Consider the following 25,717-nt stretch of genomic DNA (forward strand, 5'->3'; position numbering starts at 1 on the left):
TTTTTTTCTCATTTTACAGAATTTGACAAGATAATCTACGCAGATCACGGTGGACGGGTTGCTCCTGAGGTAAATTGCTAATATTTGAGACTAGGAAATTGACACAAATGGGTAGCAACGCATATAACAATGTATTATGAATGTATATAAACTGATTTACTCAAATTTCAAATCAATTTTGTTTGGCGAAATGAATAGCAATCTCTAGCGTCTGGTTATTCCAGTCTACAATGATAGTATTTATTGGGCATGCTCTCCAGATAAGAATATGTCGTCACCGCTTGACATGACTTGTGGAAAGTGTCTAGCCTCGTTCTTCGAGTCCCTTGTTACAAATGACACTGAAACGCAGCATGGTACACGATTCGTGTACCAATTGTAAAATGTTTATTTTGTCTTGAATTTCGGATATCAGAAGCCCATCTTTTCCTAGTAAGATCACATCAATGTTGACTTAAACTGACAAATAATTTGTATTTTCAAGGTCGAAGACCTTTGATTATATCGAGTTAGAGACTTGTGTAATTTGACAGATATACAAGTAAAACTATGATTTCTTTGGAATTTAAAGCAGCATTACAAATTATGTGGCATTTATGATAAAAATAACTTTAAAATGGTACTTATTGTCAAATTTTATCGAAAAAAACCTCAAAAGCAAACATTCCTATTAAAATAAAATATGTGAATATGTGTGGATTTATAATCCTCCAAACTGATGGTTAATGTATCTACAATGGTAGCTGCCTTTTTTTTAAATCTAGCATGCCTAAAGCAACCATCACATCCCTGCCAGTCTAAAACATTCCCTCTCTAGACAGTAAAGTTACACTTTTGCAAAGTGATGAGTGTTGTGTATGGGCAGGGTAGGCCCAAAATATCACTATTACTATTTACAAAAACCCTGTTGGCAAGTTTACAAATCTACATCGTACCAACCCTTCTAGAAGACAAATACAGTGTACATTTGTAAATGGATGGGATTCATGTATGTCAGCATCTAATTAACTAGAACATCTGATATCATTGGAAGTTTGCAAATAATGCTGAATGCTTTACACATGTACATGTATATTGAGGTTTAATTATAGAATTTATGTATGTGTTGGATTTAGAAAATCAATTGAAAAATATACCTCTACATTATTTATTTTTCAGAAATATAGGAATACTTGTCTAGTGAATGCCAGAACTGAAACGTGATTTAGGATTTGTTGACTTTAATATAATAACAGGTGGGTGTATTGTAAATAATGTGGATTATTCCATTTGATGTACATACCTGTACATTAGGTGAATGCTTTTTAAGTAAATTGGGTGGCCTAAACTTTAACGGGTGCACATTTGATCACAAGGTCTGTCATTGAGTCAAGTGGCATACTTTCAGTTCTCTGCTTGTATGTGATAAGCAGGAGGGTCGCCTGCCCAACCTCGTGGGTTTTCTCTGGGTCCTCCCACTGCCAGGGAATTATTGAAAAAAAATTGAACCATGTGTTAGTCTCAAAATGACATTAAACCTCTCTTTGTCTCTCTGTCTCTCTCTTTCACACAAATAATACATTCATCAGGATGGTATAACTATATACATGTAATAAGCCTTAGCAGATATACATAAATTGTAATACATGTATAGCCCCTGTATTCAAGTCCTGAAAAATCTCCCCCCCCCCACAAAAAAGGCTGCTATTATTGTAATTAGATGTCATATCAGGAATATGAAGGCTAGTTGTACAATGTAGCACACTATGGTAAATGCAGTCACATTCATAGCTTTGTGTACCTCATATCATAGGGACAATATTGCTGTTCACTGTGCCACTAGTGGTACACCATACATATGCAGTGAAAGTAGTGCTTGAAACAAAATGGCCTTTTGTTTACAAAATTTTTGAAAACTTTGAGGTCCTATAACTAGGTTTTGATAAAAAAAAATTCAGATTTCAAGTCTAGATGGCTGGAGTTTGATTATCTGAGCAACTTTTAGCCAGTTTAATTTTCCTGTGTTCTTTTTTATAAAGCTTGTGGCTGCGCCGTCCTGACATAGGAATTTGCTTCATTATTTGGTAAAAATTTTATTTCAAAGTCATTATTTTGGATTTCCATCCATTTTTTATTGGAATTAAAGCTGGTGTAAATCCCTTTTGAGAATCCCCCATTTCATTATTTTGGATTTCCATCCATTTTTTATTGGCATTAAAGCTGGTGTAAATCCCTTTTGAGAACCCCCCATTTCAGGTGCTGTGACAAAATGGTGTCACATTACCCTGCCCTTAACGTGAAACCATGTTGACATATGTTCAAAAAGTTGAATTCTTGACTTTTCCTTACTTGTTGGTCACCATTGATGATTAGAGATTCTCTTCTCTTTAAAATCGCAAGTTTCGGCGAGTTCAAGATTAAAAAAAAATCAAAAAAAATCAGGTCCCTTTTGATAATTGTATTTCTTGATTCGTAGATCGCTTAGTTCTTGATTGTTCGATTGTTGCCTTAATTGATGTTGTTTTCTAACTAAAGTTACCAATGTGGTGGATTCGAATGCAGGTTTGGTTATGCTTGATGCCAATTCCTTGATTGTATATTATGCCATCAAGTCTTAAGTATATGACTTAGTACTGAGCTTAGAAATATGAGACATCAGGATATTTTATATGTCAAACAGATGAAATAAATATAACTTCATAATCTTATTGATTATTTGAAAATATCGAACTGAATTTAACATACAATTTTATCTGTATTTACACGGCCTTGTTAAATTAACACAAAAATATGTTACCAGAATAGGAATTAGAACTGAGCTCAGAAATGTGAGACATTGTGGATATTTTATATGTCAAACAAAAAATATTAAACTGAATTTAACATACAATTTTATATGTATTTACACCCGGCCGTTAAATTAATACAACAATATATTACCAACCTATGTAAATTGATTTTGTTTGAGAGAGAGAGAGAGAGAGAGAGAGAGAGAGAGAGAGAGTGACTTTTAACTGCAACACAACTTGTTCATTTGGGGAGTGACATATGATACAATTTTATATCGAGGCGTTTAGCAATGGGGAGATTAACACGGGAGTTTGTTCAGGCGATTATATTCTCCTTGTCACGTCAAGTGTGGGATCGAAACCAGGCCACTTGACTCCATGTCAGACCTCATGATCTAAAACACATGCTTACTGACATATAAATTGCATTTGTTTGTGTGTGTATGTGACGGAAAATGGCCAGGATATGTCCGGTTTTCACTGTTGATGCAAGGGCCACATCAAACTCAATCCGGCTCTAATTTTTACGGATGGCTTTCAGAATAGATTTCACAGCCGGATTAATAGTTCCATTATATTCAGAATCATTTATTTAGCTAAATGAATTTTGGAAATTAAGCGCGAAGGCAAGAAGACAAATAAATAGTTGGATATACAAGTATGATAATATTTTTACCAAGGCATATCATTATGTCTTTTGTACCAGCCTTTTTGTTCACAATTGAGCATCATAATATAGGGAGCTGTATGTTATATTAGGAAAGACTTTATCAAGAGTCTTAATAATATCTGTCTCTATTTTAGATACAAATTGAATAGGGACATATCCATCTCTCGATGAGCGACAAAAGGTGAGAGTTTTCTTAATATATTTTCCAACTGGATCGTCATTTTATTAATTTCATCCAAGGTAGGAGTATGAAAGAACACATCACATAATTTCATACCGTCCCAATTTTGCCAATACCCGTAACTGTTCATTATTTAAACTACTAAATTCAAGAATCACATACTTTGGGATACGTTTCGATACGATCAGCACAATTGCAATTACTGGCCACAATGTATGATTATTCCACGATTAATACCACGACTCAATCGTAGCCCAAATCGTGATATTGGTAACCTGTGCATTATGCACGAACTAATATCGTATTATTGACACTATTTACACATTCTACCGCGATCACATCCCGTTTAACGATTTTTTTAGGGGGAGAGAGAGAAATGGGGTTTAACGTCCACTCGACACAAACTAGGTCATTTCGGGACAAACACATGGTTCAGTTTTATTTCAATGATTCGCTTGCACGTAGGGGTCTTTAGCAGTGTGAGGAAACCGGAGTGCCCGGAGAAAACCCACGAGGTTGGACAGGCGACCCTACTCCTTGTCACGTAAAACCGGGAAATCGAAACCACGCCAGTTGACTCAATGACAGGCTTTATGATACAGCGCGCACGTCCCCCGCCCCCACGATTGTTTAGGACGCAGTAGGTTTTTTTTAGAACTTGTGTTTGGTGTGATGGTTGCTTTAGTATACATTTCCATCGGTCAGATAATATATATAAATAATCAGGAAAGATATAAGGGTACACGTAAGCACCAGGCCCGAAACTAGGGAGGGGGGCAGGGGTGAGAGCAAACCCCTCCCCCACCTTTTGCAAAAAGTTTCGCCGCCACCCCCCACCCCCGTGTGAAACAATTTTCGACCATAGATATACGTTGTCCGTCAATATTACAGCACCCCCGAGAACACTTCCCGCCCCCTCGTTGCTCTGAGCTAGTTACGGCCCTGGTAAGGACGTTTTATTGTAAACGGCGAAGCAAACCATAATCTATTGACACCTGGGCTTATTACACAGTGATCAGATAACATACTCATATATTAATGAGTAATACGTTGGATCGCTAACCTGGAGATCTGGTGTTTGATTCCGCTGAGGGATTTTCCGGCGTGCTTCCCCCTCATATACTAATGAACTGAGGGCCTGACAAGGCAAAGGGGTATAGCTGTTCGGATGGGAGGAAAAGCCAATGTCCCTTGTGCACATTGCCCTTGACAGTTGGAATACCAAATGAGAGTAAGCCGCACTACCACTGTCCGGTCAAAATGTCCCCCTTCTTCATTAGCGTAGGCGATCCAGAACAAGACGTTAGACCCCATTTTATTTCATTTCTGGATATCGGAGGTTTTAATGACATAAACATCGATTAGAGTACATATCCGAATAATCAGCAAAATATATTTACTGCCTTAAACAATAAACTGTTCAAATATCTTTTGGGAATGGGTATAATCTTTTGTTCCTAACAGATAAATATATATTTTCTGTTAAATATAAACTTTGATTTTATTCAGCGTATCTGAAAGGGGTCAGAGAATAAAACCCTTTTCCCAAATAGTACATAAAAATATTGCAAATGAAAAAAAAACAAACAATAATATAAATAAATATTTACTTATCTACCTAATACAATAACTTAGAATAACAAGGATAATTAATAAATACAGCAATATTTCTTTGTTAATATTTTCAATGGTGACTTTTAATGTTTTCATTTATCGAGTCCTACTTTATATGTGTCAAAAATGGTGGGGATGCAGGTTTGCGTAACAACATTAATTATCCAAAGCTAGATTATGAAACTGAAAATAGATACGGGGAGGTAATATGGAAGCCAGCTGAGGCTATTTTGTAATTTCCATTTCTCATGTGAAGAATTAAACTACACAACAATTTTAAAGTAGCTATGAAATATTGTTATGATACCTGTAAGAATTCTAATAACCATATTGTTAAATCTGGTGATAAGACTCTAGGCTGTAAAACTATCCCCTCTTGTCCATTACAGGCCAGATATCATGGTCCTTACACTTAACTCTAAAGCTGGGTCGTCATAAACAAAACCGGATATGTCATACTAAAACCAGTTGTAGGTTATTACCCGCGCCAAACGAAGTTAGGAGGGATATTGAAATGGGCTCCGTCCCTCCTGAATTCGTTTCCGGAGCATATCTTATAAATCGTTCAAGATATCTTTTTCAAACTTTGTACAAACATCAACCTATTACAGTAGTTGTACGTTTTGCTATATAGGAATTTATGGGATTTATATTGTTTGTGTTTCCATGGAAACAAATTTGTACAATTTTATTTCCGGAGCATTTATCTCCTAAACCATTCAAGATATCTTCATGAAACTTTGTACAAACATTAACTGTGCTAGTAGTTGTGCCTTTAAGATATCTTTTTGGAACTTTGCACAAACATCGACCTATTACAGAAGTTGTGCCTTTTGCTATTTAGGAATTTCATGGATTTTTTGGGTGTTTCCATGGAAACAAATTTGACAGTTTATAGTATACAATTTTGTTTCCAGGGCATATCTCATAAACCATTCAAGCTATCTTCAAGCTTTGTACAAATATTAACCTATTATATTAGTTGTGCCATTGCTAATTTGGAATTTCTGAGGTTTAATCTATTTTGTGTTTGCATGGAAACAAATTTGACTTAGTTTTTGGTGTACAATATTCAAAATATTTTCATGAAAATTTGCACAAACATCAACCTGTGTTAGTAATTAGAGATTTTTCGGATTTAATAATTTTTGTGTTTCCATGGAAACAAATTTCTCTGTTCAATGCTTTTTGAATTTTTACTACACATTTGACTTAGTTTTTGGTATATAATTATTATTCCCAGAAACTGTTCACGATACCTTTCTAACACGTGTACATTCATCAAACCATTTCGTTTCCTGGGCTTATTTCATTATTCGTTCCTCAGAAACTGTTCAAGATACCTTCATCAACCTATTTCGTTTCCTGAGCATATTTCATTATTCGTTCAAGGAATCTTTTTGAAACTTTGTACAAACATCAACCTTTTATAGTATTTTATTTTGTTATGTATAAAAAGCTACTGTGGGCTACTGACTATGAATCTTCTGACTAGTCCCATTGATATTCCAAGAAGTTGTTTTCCTTATGCCTTCCAAACAAGTGCAGAGGCGCGGCAAGGTGATCACTAGTCATCTTGTTTGATTCATTAAACATCCTATAAAATATTTAATGTCCATGACGACTTTTTTTTATATTATTTGTAAAATCCACATTGTTTTATCGAGTTTGTGATTGTTGTTCTGCACTATAATAAATCATTTTATGAATTGTAAATTGACGATTTCTATATATCTGCTAGTTCGTACTTTTAAGTAACGTAACAATTTATATAATGTTGTGTCATAAGCTGTCAATTTTCACCAGGGAGTATCTGAATGTCTTTTGTACCAGCCCTTTTTTCCACCATGTAATTCAGCATCATAAAGTAAGGAGCTTTCTTTTATACTAGGAAACACTTTAACAAGTGTCTGAATAATATCTGTCTCTATTTTAGATACAAATTGACCAGGAACATATCCATCTCTCGATGATCGACAAATAGTTACCATTTTCGGCTCTGGGAGTTTTCTTAATATACTTTCCATTTGTTTTGTCCTTTTATTTATTTCATCCAAAGTAGGCGTATGAAAGAAAACGTGACTATGGTTATTATCTCGATTGTAACCGTCACATAATTTCATACCATCAAAGCGATCGAAGCCAGTCTCTTTTGGTGTGGACTTTAAACAAATCCCCAATTCTGCCAGGGCCCGCAGTTGTTTCTTATTTAAAACATCTAACTTTCCAATCAGGCTTTTAATACCGATCCCGGCGTTTCTCGTACCACAGAGTTCCGCAGATAGGTTATCCTGTGTGATTGCTTGCAACGTGTCCTGAATTATATTATTTGGTTGAATTTTAGGTTTATCTGAAACACGTTGCAATAAATTGTAGAAAATCTTATCAAAAGCCTGTTCAGACTTGGCATTTCGTGGACAGAAAATGGATTCAATAGCTGGCACTAGTACATCGTCTACATATTTTTCTGTAATTTTCACATCCGCGAGGGATTGGAAAGCAGCTTGACACCCATAATAATCTTCGTCAATATCAAAGAACACATTATCAGTTGAAGGTATCCAATCATCGGATTGTGAAAGTTCTTCAGCTTTATAATCGACTATATCCTCCTGGATTACTATTTGTTTTATTTTACAGTCAGTTCGTGATATTATTTTGTGATGATGGGAAGTCTCACCAATGTAATAACATTCCATTTTATCAGACTCTGAAAGATATTCTTCACAATAGCAAAGTGGAAGGTCATCTTCATAGGTACGCCCGAAAGCATATCCAAATCCAGACATTGTTACATGATTATTATCAACGTCTTTGTTCCAGGATGGATAGACCCAGATCATTCTTGAGATGAGTCCTGCGTAGACGGATGGCTGAAATCAAAGGTGTACTTTGTAATATTGAGGTTAACAATACGAGCAATTTTATAGTTATGCAAATGATATTTTTAACTATCAGCCTACTACTAGTCTTGTTTCTTTAGATAAATCCACAAATTGATGAATGGGGTGACTTTGATTAAAGCTACAATCATATGTTTAGACTATGTTAAAACTAGTGGATGACCCAGCGCTGCACGGTTCTGCCTATAACTCCAAAGACGGAAGGGGTAGGCCAACGCCACCTAGCCCATGTTACTCCCCGGTCCGAGTTCTCCCTAAACACCATATTTGAGCCTCGGGACAGCCCTAGTGTAGCCACCAACCCTGAACAAAAGGACAAGCGACAGTCACAAATATTAGTATTGATAAAGCCGTAAAATACATGCCATCTATAAACACTACTACCTTGTTAAATAATAATCCTATTAATTACTAGTGCCAATTGAGAAATCAAATCAAATACGAACAATCCTAACCATTAGACAAAGTCCTAAAAAACGGAATCGGCGAAATAGTGTACTCAGCTTTTTCTTGTTGAAAGTGAAACTATTGATTAAAATATTTGCCTTGGGTAGATTTTCAGTAATGATACAATTTCCAAGCACCACGAGTGCGTAGAAAATATTTCAAATGGTTATGTTAAGTGCTAGAATGCACAATCTAGTGCATGCTTTCCAGTTTGGCTTGTCGCACATCAAATTAATTTACGCAATGGCTACGTGTCAACCCGTTGTTAATTTCGGTTTACACAGAGTACTTACTATTATAAATCCATCGTTAGATTGCATCAGTTGTTTAAAATGACGCAAAATGCGTGGCTGATGAAAGATGGGTAAACCTTGTTCAAAATTTGGGATTACAGTATCAGGGTGACCATCAATATGAACCTAAAAGAAATAATGGGAAAGGTATTAAAATAACTATTTTATAAAACACGGCAGATAATTAGGAAGTGCGTTTCCTCCAGCTCCCGACACCTTTCTCGTCACCGTCGTTAAGCCACTAAAGACGTAGAAGCAAAGCCGGGTGCGGGAATACTGTTTAGCTTCGTTATAGAAAAAAGTCGATCGATCGAGATACTAAGTCGATCGATCAAGATAATCTAGGAAAAATAAAATCATAGGATGTACCACGTGCCCTATCTTTCTGATTTTGTAACACAGAGCGTTCCACAGAGGCGCGACCGTTGCTCCAAGAACTATGTCAAACCCAACTGTGTCGTTGATAACTGTCGGAAATTCTAGGGAACATCTCAGAATAGTAAGCCGGACTCATTTTATGTAATCAGTATATAGTTTCAACTGCGACTTCCAGCAATGAAAGAGATGGCTAGAGAGGGATTTCGCGGATCATAGCTTCGGGAATATGTTTATTCCGAAGCAATTTGTGGCTATTAGACAAAGAAGCTTAATGTATTTACAGTGCTCTTGGTCCCACAAAAATCTTATTTTAGGCCAAGGCTGTATAAAACATCTTGATCACTCTAACAAAAAATAGTAATTAGTTTTTATTAAAGCTATTGTTTTTGTTCGGATTACTAGTATTCTTTTTTTTTAATCTTATTTTTTTAGGAAAAAGTACATATTCTACAGAATTAAACTCTGTTCTATCCGAAAGGAATTCTATTTCAAAAGTCGATGAATAACTAAATGTTTGTCAATAAGAAACGGCTATTAATTTTTTCGAGTATTTCTGAAAGTAAAGTTCATATGAAGTGCCACCAATTTGAAAATGTAAGTCAATCTTACAGTTTCGGAATCGGTCGGCGCAATTAAAATTTTTATATTTGGTCTGGATTTGTTTTAAAGTGACATCATAAAATAGATATTCTGTTTAAAAGTGAAGTGTAGAAATAAGTGTAAAACTTTAAAATCAGTTTAAATGTTGATGCTAATCGATCAACTAAGCTCTTTGGAGCTTATTCTGAAAATTTCATCAAAATTGGTTTGTGAACAAAGATTTTGTGCAACTTGAAAAATTTGAGAGCATGACACAGCACCTTTAATATCGGTCGCCAGTTTAAATGTTAACCAATATATGGCTTTAGTATTTCTAGAATGAAAATAAGTCATTTTAGTATGTAATAGTTCATATGCCCGGGGTCCGCAAATGTCTGTGGACACTCTACAGATCACAATTTGTATCCAATTTTGACGAAACTTGAAATAATGGTTAATCTCTAAAAGATCTCGGTTCATTTCGATATTGGTATGTATCGGACGTTTACTACATGGATCATGACCTCTGATTGTAAGAAAAATCACGTTTTTAGCTTTTGGACACTCTAGATGTCACAATTTGAATGAAACTTAAGATGTATGTTTATAACCCTAAGATCTCAGTTACTTTCGATAGTTAATGGATTATGGCCCCCCGATTGTACTAAAAATTGCGTTTCTAACTTGTGGTCCCTCTAGAGGTCACAATTTTTATCCGATTTTAAATATCGTTCATATTTACACCCTAATGACGACTGAGATCGAATTTCGTGAAAATCGGACCAAAACTGCCCGACAAACTGGCTGCTGCTCGTACGCAAATATACTCTTTAAAAAAAGTAGGGGATATTCAGAAACAATACAAAACTGCGGAAATGCACTGCTGTTTTTATTAGAGGTAACCAGTGTATGTTAATAACAGGCCAGTTGACTACACATGAACATAACAGTTCATATGGGCGGCTTATCTGACGGCCCCATTTCACTCGTAAAGAGATACACTGTCAAAAGTGAAAATGGACGTTTTTGATTTTTGTCTTAATAACGAGTAATTGCTCCACCAATACTCAGACATTCAGCAATTCGTCGTGGGATGCTCCTAATCAACCGTCCAATCACGGTTTGGGGCAGTCTGACCAACTCCTCTTGCAGTGCCACGGCCAATTCTTGCAGTGTTGTCGGTTGACGTTGACGTCGACGAACACGTCTCCATATCATGTCCCAAGGCATATGGACAATATGGTGACACTGGAGGTAGTCATTCACGACACGAGAGCGGTGGGCACGGGCATTATCATCTTGAAAGATGAAACATCGACCTGCACGTTGAGCAAAGGGCAGAACTATCGATGCTAGGATGTGGTCACGGTGGTACACACCAGTGACCATTCCTTGAACAATATGCAAGTCCGTTCTGCCAGTCATGGTGATTCCTCCCCACACCATAATAGACAACGCCCGAGTCTGCCATGCTGTCTAACGTTAACGTTAGCATGACTCTCATTTACACGCCTCCAAACGCTAGCACGCCTATCGGTGAAATCCAGAGTAAATCTGGACTCAACTGAGAACATTACACGCACCCATCGACGATTATCCCAATTTCTACGCTGCCTACACCATTGACGCCTGTTTGCCATGTGCTGGCGAGTTAATTGAGGCACAACACGCGGTCGTCGCGCATGCAAATGGGCTGCGTGTAGCCGATTTCTAATCGTTTGGGGTGTAACTGGAATTCCTGTAACTTGGTACAATTTTACAGAAAGCTGATTGGCCGTTTATCCTCGATTTCGCAGGACCTGGTACGAATGTATCGATCCTGGGCTTGTGATGTGGCTATAGGACGACCTGAACGAGATCTATCATCAACATTGTGTGTTTGTTGGTACCGGTTCCACAGTCTGCTGATAACAGACTGTGACACATTAAGCATGTTGGCTACTGCTCGCTGTGTAGAACCCATTTGAAGCATGCTAATAGCATGCTTGAAGACGTCTCATTGCAAATTTAACGTAACACACTAAAGCAAAGATACACTAAACAGTAAATCTTACGCAAGAACCGATAGGATAGGATGAACAGGGATAGGATGAACCAGCACGCGGCAGTTTTCATCAAACCTTCCTTGAAGTGTCAAATTTGACAATGAACTCCTCTCAGTGTACGGCGCTATTGCGTGTCGCAAGTGCAGCTCATTGGTTCTGTTGGGGCGATAAGATTTTCATCTGTGAACATACTCTCAAAGCATGTCAAGTGTCCATGACTATTTCATATCACAACCTGCATAGGTATTTGCATTTCAATATCCCCTACTTTTTAACTCCAGGAGAGCCCAAAATCCAAGATGGCGGCCAAAATGGTCTGAAATTGAACCTGACAAACATTGTTGGCGAAATGGCCAGTGTAATATATCATTTTATGGGTTTTGTTTGTCACCCGACTCATTTTGGACAGTTTCCAGCTCATTTCACAAACGGTTAATCCAATATGGCCGCCAAAATCCAAAATGATAACAGAAATTTGCTCGAAAGGTATTCTGTCAATACCAATAGCAACATACCTGCGTGGTATGTCTTTTCAGGGATTGTGGTTGACGAAAAATGCAAATATGTCATTTGCAAGCTGATAGAACTAATCTGACAAAAGATAGCATACAAAAATTAAGCATTTTCGAGACTACCGACCAATACGTATAATAATAACAATCATAAATTGTTTCAGGCATTCATGAATCTTATCCTGCATATATTTCAGCTATCATAATACATTATAATGCAATATATAATAATGTATTCCGCAGTATGCCTCTCAAATCTCAGAAAACATGTACAACGAGTCTCAAAATAACATTCATGGATGATTGGGAGAATTTAAGGTTGTTAGTCGCGAAAACGCTTAATTTTTCTATGCTTTTTCCTTTCAAATTAATTCCATCTGTTTGGCAATGACATATTCGTGTTTCCTGTTCCCCCAAAATCCCTGTAACGACATATAACACATGTATGTTGCTATTGGTTTTGGCCGAATACTTTACTAGTCAATTTCTGTCGCCATTTTGGATTTTGGCGGCCATATTAGATCAACCGTTTGTGAAATGAATCAGAAAATGTCTAAAATGAGTCGGGTGAGTAACAAAACCTATGGAATTTATTTTCGTTTTGTTCTTTTGCATCTTCATGAATGATCTCAAAACATTGAAAGATGTAATATAGAAATGTATTGTTCTAAATAGAAAGAAACATTTACAAATTGCTAAAAATGTATTTTCAACGGTTTAGGAATTTTTGAAGATTCCAATACAAACTTCACTTATTTACCAAAGAATAGGCTGCATTAGTAAACTATTTTAGATTAAGATTATGTGAATGAAACCCAAAGGATCTATAGATACATACGAAATCACACGACCGTCTACACACGTCACACTTAATGTCTGACATAAATTCTCTTAATAACAATTTCTTTTCTGGATCCGTTGGGTAAAATTGATACTAATACTTTAAAATGCGTTTTATTTTCCTTTTTTGACATAGTGTTCATCCTGCAACTTGATGTAAAATGGCGGACGGTCTCCAGTGATGTCATTTTAAATTTGTTTTTAAATGTAATATCGTGACAATATCGATACAAAGATAAATTATTTACCAAAACGTTGCCACGGGTAGGTATCTTTCCCTCTTTGGCAGCCTTGAACCAATATGGAATTACTGAAAAAGGGAGCAAAATGTTTGCAAAAAAAAAAATCACTAATACCTTAATGGTGTAAGTCTTTATATGTGCACACATTAGCTTTGATTCCAGAAGTCAAAGTTTCCGTAAACATTTTACGGGTTGATTATACAATTATCTCTCTAGTAATTCGTATCTAAGAATTATAGAGAACCTGGACAATACTGTCGTCGGTCCGTATGTCGTGCGAACTCTATGCAGATCACATATCTGTAAAACTGTGTCTAAGTTCGGAATTTTCGGATTGCAAATCGCCGAGGATCTCCCGATTTACTCGTAATCGCTAGGTCCCACTGTGTAAAAATCATCGGCGATGTGGAAATAAACAAATTTTCTCCCGAGGCCTCGGGATGGTTCCACATGGCTCGCGACGCTCATGAAGCTTACCCTGGGGAAACCGGAGAACCCGTTCCCAACGCCCCCCGAGGCTCACTAATTTCCATCGGCAGTACCTCGCCAAGGCAAAAAATTCCAATGGGATCTAACCTCAGTACCCTTAAATGGTGGGGGCATCTACCGGGGGACCACACATCTTGGGGGCGGCTGAGATAGCAAATCACCGGCCTTCGCTTCGGCTAAACGTGTGTAAACCAGTTCACATTTCAGCAAATAGAGAGGTTAGAATTATAGGGCTTTTCGATCAAATGGAGAGTTAAAGGAGAAATAAACATAATTTTTTTTACATATAAGTTGATTTAATAAATAGTTATTTAGATAAAAGTGTTAAAAGTATAAACAATTTTAAAATTACTTTAATCATAAAAAATCTACTTAGCACAGGCACTGAACAAAGCATAGAGAGGATTCACTGAAACTTTTGCCCTGGGGCGCCACATAGGCTTGTGAGGACTCTGGTTATCCTTGGATTATCCCTTATAACATGACGATGTTGTTTCCTTATGAAGCTTGTGAAGATGATAGAGCATATACTTTTTATTGTAATTTTTGAAAACTTAGTGGGGCTACCATTGTTGCCTTTATGGAACTCTTTGTTAAGCTAGATATACAAAGAATACAGAAATGTAAAGAATAAAGTTCAGAAAGAGTTATGCCCCTTATTGAGCCACGACCAGATTTTGGACACTCTGATATAAGTTAAATCTCTTTGAAACTCAAGTAAATACCAGGGTAGAGAAATGAATGGTATAGATACAAGTAATACAAGTAATACAAGAGACGATAATTTTCAGATTTATAGAACGGTACATAAAGGTAAACCCAATAACTCTGAAGACAAAGGTAAACAAACCAAAACAGCAACAAATATGGCGGTCACCACTCCTTCGCCGAAGTAGTCGAAAACAACTTCAATAACACACCATTAGTAGACAAATCACTATATGTTAAACCCATATTCTTGAAAGATCAAGGTGTATTTGGATCTGTGACTGTTACAGGGAATATGTGGTTATCAAATGTAGAGGTTTACAAAGCCATAGTTGTGGGATGAAAGCAGAATGTATCAAAGGAATACAAAGAATTAGGCAGATGTGGAGAATTTATATGGACAATGAGACTGATAGATTACAATTGCTCACATCAGGTATCACACTTATAACCAAGCATATTATTCTTCACACAGAAAACCCCAAAAAACTAGTACTGTTAGAATTAGTGATGATACAGTAAGAGTAAGAGAGAAGAGCGCACCTTTATCAACTAACAATGGATATTTTATGTCAAAATATAGCACATGTAAACAGAAAGTGTACAAAATCAGCCCTAAACATGATCTGCAAGCATTTCTATATTTGAATCTACATCATCATATGGTTGTTAAAGATAGAGATGTAATGCAGCTGTATGGCTTTCGATTATCAAACTTATTTCATCAATCAATGAATTGTGATTCATCAATATATTATCGAGAAGAAAACATAAATCATTGTCATCTTAAAAACCAAAATAATAAATTATACCGTTTATATATGCAGATACATGATGAATAAATTAACCTTGTGTACCATTAATGTTGAAATGAAAAGAAATGAAATGGGGTTTAACGTCCTACTGTTCTGCTCCTATAGTGGGCTAATGAAGACGAACATACGCCATACAGTGTGCTATGAGGGAAATTTTGCCCGGGCAGCGGCACTATCGCCTACTCTTATATCGAATTTCAACTGCCAGGGGATCTTTTACGTGCATTCCTATATATACACGGGACCTCGGTTTTTCGTCTCATCCGAAGGACTAGACAGCTGCCCTTGTCAGGCCCTCCGTCCTGCATCACTGACAAGGGGAACCACGCCGGAAAATCTGGATGAACTTTCTCGGCCAATGCAGGGATCGAACACCCGACCATTAATGTTAATGGTATTAAAAAGCTAGACAAATGTGAAAGAGTTATAGATATGGTTAAGACACCACAAATGTTAAATTGCTTTTCTGCAAGAAACGCACCTAGACAATGTTTTAAGTTGTAATCTAAAAAGGAATACTGGTTTCGTGGGTTTCTATAGCCATGGTTCCAGTGCCAGTTGAGGAGTTGCAATAATATCAATAATTCAGTCAATTTTGAACTTACAGATAAATATACGGATATGCTGGGAGGTTTATTATTAAGTATTACATTTGAAGATGTTATATTTACATTAATATGTGTTTATGCAACAAATCAAAAGAAAACAAAATTCAAAGAGAATTTTCCTTGTAGGTGGTAACTTTAATGATACTTTAGCTACACAGGATAGGAAACATAAACATTCGGGAGTAGTTTCTAAACCTTCTATAAGTTTAAAAGATAATAGATTAATTGATATTTGCAGAACTCTAAATGAAGAAAAACAACAATTTACATGGCGTAGAAATGACCAGACACAATATAGTAGGATTGATTTATTATTTGTATCAAGGGATTTGTATCCTCACGTACGTGCATGTAGAATACACAGATCATCAATGTGTTTACTTATATAATTTCAAATAAGCCCTAATGAAAAGGGTAGTTATTGGAAAATAAATAGCTCAATTTTGGAAGATGATGAATATAAACTCCTAATATTAGAATAATATAAATCCAAATTAGAGAATACATGAATCACCCATTCCAAAAAAAGGGCGTGTCACTGTTGCATTGTGGGAGATCGGTGAATAAGAGAGAAAATAATAAGCTATTGTAAAACTAAAAATAAGAAATCTGGAAATGAATTTAAAAATCTCGAAAGTGAATTAGAAACAAAATATAAAGACACATATAAATTTAACAGACAATCAACATCTTAACTCTGATATACTTAAAATCGAATTAGAGATACAAACATTATATAAACAAAGAATAATAGGAGCAAAAAATTGAGCCAGAGAAAAATGGATGGAACTAGGGGAAAAATAACTCTTATTTTTTGGGGGGGACTTTAGGAAATCAATTAATAGGTTATCAAATAATAAGGGTAAAATTATAAAAGATCAAAGTAAGATATTGAATGAAATAAGAAACTATTACAGGGAATTGTATGCTTCTCAAGAACCTGATAAAACATCATCAAGGAAGTTAAAAACGAAAAGCAAAACACGACGATTATTTAGGGTGCGATGGCGAAATGGCAATAGATGAGTGTACTGACGCCATACACCATATGAAGCTAAATAAATCACCTGGTTTAGACGGACTGTAGAATTTTATGGAACATTTTGGAACAAAATTAAAGAGATGATAGTTTTTATATTGAATAGATGTTATAATGAAAAATACTTAATTAATCACAGAGGACTAGTGACCTGCTTTTAATTGAATATAATAGACCAATATCTTTATTGAGCGTAGATTTAAAGATACTATCACGTGTACTGCCCCAATGTCTTAAAGTGGTATTACCACAAATAATACATGATGACCAAAGACGTCATATCAAAGATAGATTTATTGATATAATTGATTATGCGGATCATTATAACATTGAAGGGAGTGTAATTTTTATTGATTTCTTGAAAGCATTTGATGTCCTTGAATGGTCATTTATGCTAGAAACTCCCAAATATTTTGGTTTTAATCAATCATTTATTACATGGGTAGAAACATTGTATCATAATATAGAAACAAGCGTTTTAAATAATGGCTGGATCTCTGGAAGGTTTAAAATTTCAAGAGGTGTCAGGCAAGGATCCCCTTGTCAACTCTCCTATTTGTCATCTCGGCTGAAATAATGGCAATACAATTAAGGGCAAATACAAATATAAAAGGGATACGAGAGAGGGAGAGAGAGAGAGAGGTGGGGTTTAACGTCCACTCGACACAAACTAGGTCATTTCGGAACTAACATGGTTTAACTTTATTTCAATAATTCGCTTGCGCGTAGGGGTCTTTAGCAGTGGGAGGAAACCGGAGGACCCGGAGAAAACCCACGAGGTTGGACAGGCGACCCTACTCCTTGTCACGTACAACCGGTGATTTGAAACCACGCCAGTCGACTCAATGACAGGCTTTATGATACAGCGCGCACGCTAACCATTCAGCCATCCACCCAGCCCCCCCCCCCCCAAAAGGGATACAGATAAAACTAGATAACTTAACACACAGTATACAAATTACACAAATGGCTGATGACACAATCCTTTTTCTGGGGTCTAAGGAAGAGATATCCTTTGCATTGAATGAAATATAAATATTTGGATCATATCCAGGATTAAAACGAAATCGAAGTACAACAGAAGGCAAATGAATAGGTAAACTAAAAAAAACTGTAAAGAAAAAAAAAGTGGAATATACCGAACCGATAACCCAACCAAGGTGTTGGGTTTATATTTTGGACATGGCCAACTTGAATACCAGAGGCTAAATTTAGAAAACAAAATAGAAAAAATGAAACAAATGATTAACTATGATAGCGAGAATTTTAATTATCAAAACTATTATAATGCTAATATTCACGTTTTTGGCAAGCGCCTGTGTCGTACCAAACAATTATTTAAAGGAAATAGAAACATCTTGCTTTGAGATTTTGTGGAATAGTAAAAATGAGAAAATTAAAAGAGCTACTTTAATTGGTAAATATGAAAATGGTGGAATAAATATGATTGTCATTGAAAGTTACTTAATTCGTTAAAAGCAATATGGGCCAAAAGATTATTAGATCAAAATTTTATAATAAACTTTGAAAAAACCTTTTAATTTTTCAAATGAACAAGCTACAGAACAATTCCAACTGGATATCAAAATTCAAAACGATTAAAACATGTATACCCCCGAAAATGGCCAAAAATTTATCTCCATTGAAAGCGCTTATAAGAGTAAATTATATATACAAAACTCGTCTAACTTGGAAGGGAAAAGAAGTGGAACATATGGAATATGGAATTTTTATAGTATTAAATTCTATGAATCACGCCTATAGAACACATTACCATGTTTTCTCAAACACTTTAAATCCGGCAACTAATAAAATATCTAAATAAAAATTAATTACTGTCTTTCACCTGATTTGATTAACCTTATATTCATTCAATCTATATACATTGTTGTATGTATTAATTATGAACTTGTCACAGTCAATCTTCTTTAAAGCCATGTTGCACCTTTTATGTGTCACAAATATACATCTGTAAATACATGTTCAACTTGTTTTTGGGGTTTTTTTGTTTTTTTTTTTTTGTTTTTATTTTTTACTAGCAGGATACCCGGCTTCGCTCGGGGGTCATAACCCCGAAACCGGAAGTGGTAGACTAACGCCACCTGGTCTATGTTACTCCCCGGTCCGAGCTACCCCTATACCCCAAATTTCAGACTCGGGCAGACCTAATGTAGCCGCCAACCCCGAACAGACCGGCTTCGCTCGGGGGTCATAACTCCGAAACCGGAAGTGGTAGACTAACGCCACCTGGCCTATGTTACTCGCCGGTCCGAGCTATCCCCATACCCCAAATTTCAGACTCGGGGCAGACCTAGTGTAGCCGCCAACCCCGAACAGACCGGCTTCGCTCGGGGGTCATAACTCCGAAACCGGAAGACTAACGCCACCTGGCCTATATTACTCCCCGGTCCGAGCTACCCCTATACCCCAAATTTCAGACTCGGGGCAGACCCAGTGTAGCCGCCAACCCCGAACAGACAGACTTCGCTTGGGGGTTATAACTCCGAAACCGAAAGTGGTAGACTAACGCCACTTGGCCTATGTTACTCCCGGGTCCGAGCTACCCCTATACCCCAAATTTTAGAGTCGGAGCAGACCTTGTGTAGCCGCCAACCCCGAACAGACCGGCTTCGCTCGGGGGGTCATAACTCCGAAACCGGAAGTGGTAGACTAACGCCACCTGGCCTATGTTACTTCCCGGTCCGGGCTTCCCCTATACCCCAAATTTCAGACTCAGGGCAGACCTAGTGTAGCCGCCAACCCCGAATAGACCGGCTTCGCTCGGGGGTCATAACTCCGAAACCGGAAATGGTAGACTAATGCCACCTGGCCTATGTTACTCCCCGATCCGAGCTACCCCTATACCCCAAATTTCAGACTCGGGGCAGGATACCCGGCTTCGCTGGGGGGTCATAACTTCGAAATCGGAAGTGGTAGGCTAACGCCACCTGGCCTATGTTACTCCCCGGTCCGAGCTACCCATATACCCCAAATTTCAGACTCGGGGCAGACGTAGTGTAGCCGCCAACCCCGAATAGACCGGCTTCGCTCGGAGGTCATAACTCCGAAACCGGAAGTGGTAGACTAACGCCTCCTGGCCTATGTTACTCCCCGGTCCGAGCTACCCCTATACCCCAAATTTCAGACTCGGGGCAGACCTAGTGTAGCCGCCAACCCCGAACAGACAGACAGACAGACAAACGACAGTCACAAATATATATATATAAGATGATGATGGGTTAGTTGTATTTTACGTCCGCTTCCACCGAGGTGATATCGCAGACAATATATATATAAGATTAAGATAATTAATTTATTTCAAAAGGGTTGAAAATTAGACCAATGACCTTTCTTACTTTTTGCCCTTTAAACAATGAGAACATTGAGAACATATGTATAACAATAAGATAGAAAAGAGATAGAAATTTATACATATACATTATATGTATCTATATATATATTTGTGACTGTCGTTTGTCTGTCTGTCTGTCTGTCTGTCTGTTCGGGGTTGGCGGCTACACTAGGTCTGCCCCGAGTCTGAAATTTGGGGTATAGGGGTAGCTCGGACCAGGGAGTAACATGGGCCAGGTGGCGTTAGTCTACCACTTCCGGTTTCGGAGTTATGACCCCCGAGCGAAGCCGGGTATCCTGCCCCGAGTCTGAAATTTGGGGTATAGGGGTAGCTCGGACCGGGAAGTAACATAGGCCAGGTGGCGTTAGTCTACCACTTCCGGTTTCGGAGTTATGACCCCCGAGCGAAGCCGGTCTATTCGGGGTTGCCGGCTACACTAGGTCTGCCCCGAGTCTGAAATTTGGGTTATAGGGGTAGCTCGGACCGGGGAGTAACATAGGCTAGGTGGTGTTAGTCTACCACTTCCGGTTTCGGCGTTATGACCCCCGAGCGAAGCCGGGTATCCTGCTAGTTATTATTATTATTAACTTTAAGGAAATTATACAATTCACTGGTTGATTACAAATTTATAAAACCTATTGGAATAAATTATCAGTTGCGATACATCAAAAAGGAAAATATTCTGTACCTATCCTATGTATATACTTTTATATTCAAGTTTTTAGCAGACAATGACCTAAAAATATTTAGATGGAAACTTCTTCAATGTATTATTCCAAATTTCTTATGCAAATAGAAGATTAGCGATAGCAATCTTTACAAATTCTGTTCAGTAGAAGAAATCTATGATCATTATTTTGTAAATTGTAAATATCTTAAACTATTATTGGAAAAAAGTATGTCATCTAATATCAAAAGTAGATATCGATAAATAAATAACATTAAAAGATCTTGTGTTAGGTTACAAATACTACGATACAAATTACTTTGAATTAAATTACTTGTTAACTACTGCTTCAATTACAATATACAAAATTTATCACATATCTGATCGAAAAAGTAAAAAAAAATTGATGTCTTAAAATCCTTACTGAAGAATTAAAATACCGGATAGGTTTATTTATAGAATACTACATTTCTTATAAGATTGTCTCCAAACTACGTATTACTAACACTAAAAATATTAATGTATGAAATGGCATAGTAGTATTAAAAATTCCGTATGTGATGTATAGATCCGTGTTAATATATTTGTAAACTTTCAGTATATATTCCTGCTGAACTATATTGTATACGAATGGTTATTGTTAATAATGTTTGTTTTTTTTTTAAAAAAAAAGAAAAAAAGAAAGAATAAAGTTACCTTCGTGGTGTTCCTCTACAATGTATACAGGTGTGATAGGAGAAGAATGTTCCAGGAATTGGGTATCCGAATGACCTTTTGAATTATCCGAATCCTTTGAATCTGGTACCGTTTCTTTAGAAACAATTTTATAAACATTTTCGTTCAAAGCAGATTCGATATCTTTATGTACGTTATCGACGTTTGAAGTCAGTGCTGATGGAACTGGATCATGAAATCTCCAAACTAAAAAAATACTTATTATCATACCAGCTACTAAATACTTCGATTTATGTCCACATAAAGCCATTATAATAAAATAAAGCCAAGAAAATAAATATTCAGAGATATAACTGTTATGTTTAACTAGACGTTACACTACATGTAAAACAGATGGGACGCAGAATATGTGATATTAAATAGTATCTATTATCTAGGTTATTGAATAAAACATCAGAAACAGCTTGAAAATCAGCCTACCGTTTACGTGTCTTGATCCAAGAACATATTGGAAATACAATTTACAACCGTATATATTTTCTATGCAGAATATTGATCATATCAAAGCTCATACAATGGAATTTATTATCCCTTTCACTGATATACTAGAAAAATCTGGATCTAAGAAAATAAAAAATAGCAGCAGTTACAAATAGGGGAGTTATTGTAATGATTATACTGGATAAACTAGAAAAATCCGATTCTACCACCTCATTATTATAGTTATAGAAAGGGGGGGGGGGTATTTTTGTTTTCGTGATATCGTAGGAAGGGGGTGTTTAATCGTGGTTTCGATTCCCCGCTTCCAATGTTGCCTGTCGAACCTCGTGAGTTTTCTCCGGGTCCTCCAGTTTCTTCCCCCTGCTAAAGACACCTACGCGCAAGCGAATCATTGAAATAGAACTGTACCATATCTCTCTCTCATAAAAAACAAATACAACTACATAATTACATAATCTGTTGACGGTTTGACTGTCATGTCGATCATAAATCTACTTCAATAGTATGAATGTTAGTGTTTGTAGTTATTATTAGTGTACACAACATGACAATATGAAGTTTGTATAATAAGTAAATTAAACGCAGTGTAATGAGAGAGAGGGAGAAAGAAATGGGGTTTAACGTCCACTGGACACAAACTAGGTCATTTCGGGACTAACACATGGTTCAATATTATTCCAATAATTCGCTTGCGCGTAGGGGCCTTTAGCAGTGGGAGGAAACCGGAGGACCCGGAGAAAACCCACGAGGTTGGACAGGCGACCCTACTCCTTGCCACGTACAACCGGGGAATCAAAATCCCGCCAGTTGACTCAATGACAAACCGTATGATATAGTGCGTGCGTGCTCACCATTCAGCCATCCACCCCCACACACCCCCCCCCCCCCCCGGCAATGTAATGACATTTAGAAGTATAGGTATATTATTCATAGTAACACGACTTTATGGACTTACTACTTCTTGGTTTATTACATGCAATGTTTCGGTACTCTTACAGGTATCTTTATCAAGCAATGATCAATAATGAATCCAGTAATACATTTATAGTACATCCATGGTAAAGCAATTTATAGCAATCAAAGCATAACAACAATCACTTTTCTTTGACTGTGACTTACCATTTACTTCAGTATAATCATACAATCAATACAACTTACTACATAATTAACTAGACTATATCTTTTGGAAATGAAATGAAATGAAATGAAATGGGGTTTAACGTCCTACTGTTCTGCTCCTATGCTGGGCTAATGAGGACGGGTATACGCCATACAGTGTGCTATGAGGGAAATTTTGCCCGGGCAGCGGCACTATCGCCTACTCTTATATCGAATTCCAACTTCCAGGGGATCTTTTACGTGCATTCCAATGTATACACGGGACCTCGGTTTTTCGTAACATCCGAAGGACTAGACATCTGTCCTTGTCAGGCCCTCCGTCCTGCATCACTGACAAGGGGGGACCACGCCGGAAAATCTGGATGAACTTTCTCGGCCAATGCAGGGATCGAACACCCGAACTCCAGGTTTGCGAGCCAGCGTCTTACCCACTTAGCCACGTGATCCCCATATCTTTTGGAACATATCTGAATAATCCGGTATCCTTAACTAATCTTTATAGCAGTTATCACAACTAACAAGGGTGAAGCTATCATCACTGCCTTCCTTACTATCATAAACTCCAAGCAAAAATAACTCTAACAAAATCACATGCAAAACTCATTAAACATAATATCATAAATTTTGTTACCTTATTGCAAAATCAATTTTAGATTTGTTCGCCGATCGTTATCTAACGGTAAAGCAGTTTTATTCAAAAGAGTGTCTGAAGTATAGTAAGGGAGACAACTCTAGTTACAACGCACCGCTGACTTCAATGTTAAGTGATGGCAGGTCTGGGCCTTAAAATTTTCTGGAAAATTCTGACGATCATAAACTTTATAACCCAAGGAACTCAACCTTGTCAGAATCATCTTATAAAAGGTGGTTGAACTTTTCGTTATTTTCTGAATTTGATCTACCTGTAACATTTCTGTTGATCCTTGCACACCGTTCATCTGATAATAAGAATATCGGTCCGATTAATCGTTTATTTCCATCGGGAAATAATGTGCATTTCAGTTAGCAGCACAGAAGTAACACAGCTTATATTCTGAATCGAAAGTACGCATTTTCAATTTAATAACACTGTTAACAGAGTTTCTACATGATAGGTTTCTCAAAGACATTTGTTTTGAATTCGAACATGGCCACATCCAAATAATACCGAATGTTTAATCAACCATGACATACGCATCTGTTTACGGTTTGAGATTAGTAACCGTAAAAGTGTTTATTTCATAGTTTTGGTGTCCAATTTTTGTTATCTGGGGTTTTTTTTCAAGTTATATGCATCATCATAGGTAAGGTATCTCGGGTGTACTGGGTAGTGATTTTGTGGAGAATTGGCCATGCTACTCTGTGATCTCCGGGACATGAAATTCCGCTTATATACTGTAGCTTCGTAACACGATCATCAGCAGCAAGGTCGCCAAATGTTACTTTCTCTAACATGAAAATGATCTTTAAAACGACTTGTAATGCTTTGAAATTTACACTGGAACGGGAATCCATAACAAGATGTCTGCCTTTCTCACGGATGTGAGCCCAGTGATAAGTGGTGCCAGGTGTTCCCAAAATAATAAGTATATTCGTCTTTGTGCACCACACCTATCATAACGAACCCAATATTGCTAATTTATTGGAAACGTTCAAGTAAATGTGATAGCATACAATTTTGTTTGCAAATTTGCATTGTTTAAAGACTGTTGAGTTGATCTTTAGATATCTTCCGTATCCGTTGATCCCTTAACTTCTACTGGAAGTATAGCGGCCACCATTTTAGTTTAAAGCAGGGAGTACTTTTTGGAACATAAATACAAATTTAAAAAATACGCCCATTTAAAAATATCAACCACTTTTACTTCTTCATTATGATATACATCAAATCATATAAGCTATTATATTGTATACAGAATTATAAATAAGCCATGCAGTTTGATAATACAATGCCACGACAATGGGTTATGACAATATCCCGTCTACATTGTACCAGTTTCAGTTTCATTTCTTACAATACGGTAAGATTATACATAAAATACAGCTATTAAAATTAAAGGTATTTTAAATATAATAAAACATTATAAAGAATAAATACATAAGCCGATACAAAACCAGGACAATGGGGTATTGAAATAATATTACATAAAAATACAGCTAATAAAGTTAAACGTCTTTTAAATATAATAAAACATTATAAAGAATTATAAATAACCACGACAATGAAGAATTACAATAATATTACATAAAAATACAGCTAATACTACATGTAATAGTGAAACTAAGTCCATCT

At 36.7% G+C, this 25,717-nt stretch overlaps 1 protein-coding gene across 2 annotated transcripts; it reads right to left on the reverse strand.

The window, feature by feature from the left end:
- Positions 1–5,209: 5,209 nt before the first annotated feature.
- LOC126829813 (UPF0489 protein C5orf22 homolog) lies at positions 5,210–24,129 on the reverse strand. 2 transcript variants are annotated; one of them, XM_050559948.2, is made up of 4 exons: positions 23,874–24,129; positions 13,479–13,540; positions 8,877–9,002; positions 5,210–8,106 (listed from the first exon to the last, which is right to left on the reverse strand). In XM_050559948.2, exons 3-4 carry the CDS (start codon positions 8,901–8,903, stop codon positions 7,033–7,035), a joined length of 1,101 nt encoding a protein of 366 aa, XP_050415905.1. In that variant the 5' UTR covers positions 8,904–9,002; positions 13,479–13,540; positions 23,874–24,129; the 3' UTR covers positions 5,210–7,032. The 2 variants fall into 2 exon arrangements, with proteins under 2 accessions (XP_050415905.1, XP_050415904.1); XM_050559947.1 differs by lacking the exon at positions 23,874–24,129 and adding an exon at positions 21,847–22,316.
- Positions 24,130–25,717: the final 1,588 nt, after the last annotated feature.

The sequence above is a fragment of the Patella vulgata genome, chromosome 8 (genome assembly GCF_932274485.2).
Source record: "Patella vulgata chromosome 8, xgPatVulg1.2, whole genome shotgun sequence".
NCBI lineage: Eukaryota > Metazoa > Mollusca > Gastropoda > Patellidae > Patella > Patella vulgata.

Bases quoted from the DNA above. Each gene is read 5' to 3' on its own strand.
- LOC126829813 (XM_050559947.1), bottom strand. From the start codon at position 22,135: ATGGCTTTATGTGGACATAAATCGAAGTATTTAGTAGCTGGTATGATA. The intron at 13,541-21,846 runs GTAACTTTATTC...TCCCTTTTTCAG, and splicing joins TGTAGAGGAACACCACGAAG to TAATTCCATATTGGTTCAAG. The intron at 8,107-8,876 runs GTAAGTACTCTG...CTTTGATTTCAG, and splicing joins CTAACGATGGATTTATAATA to CCATCCGTCTACGCAGGACT.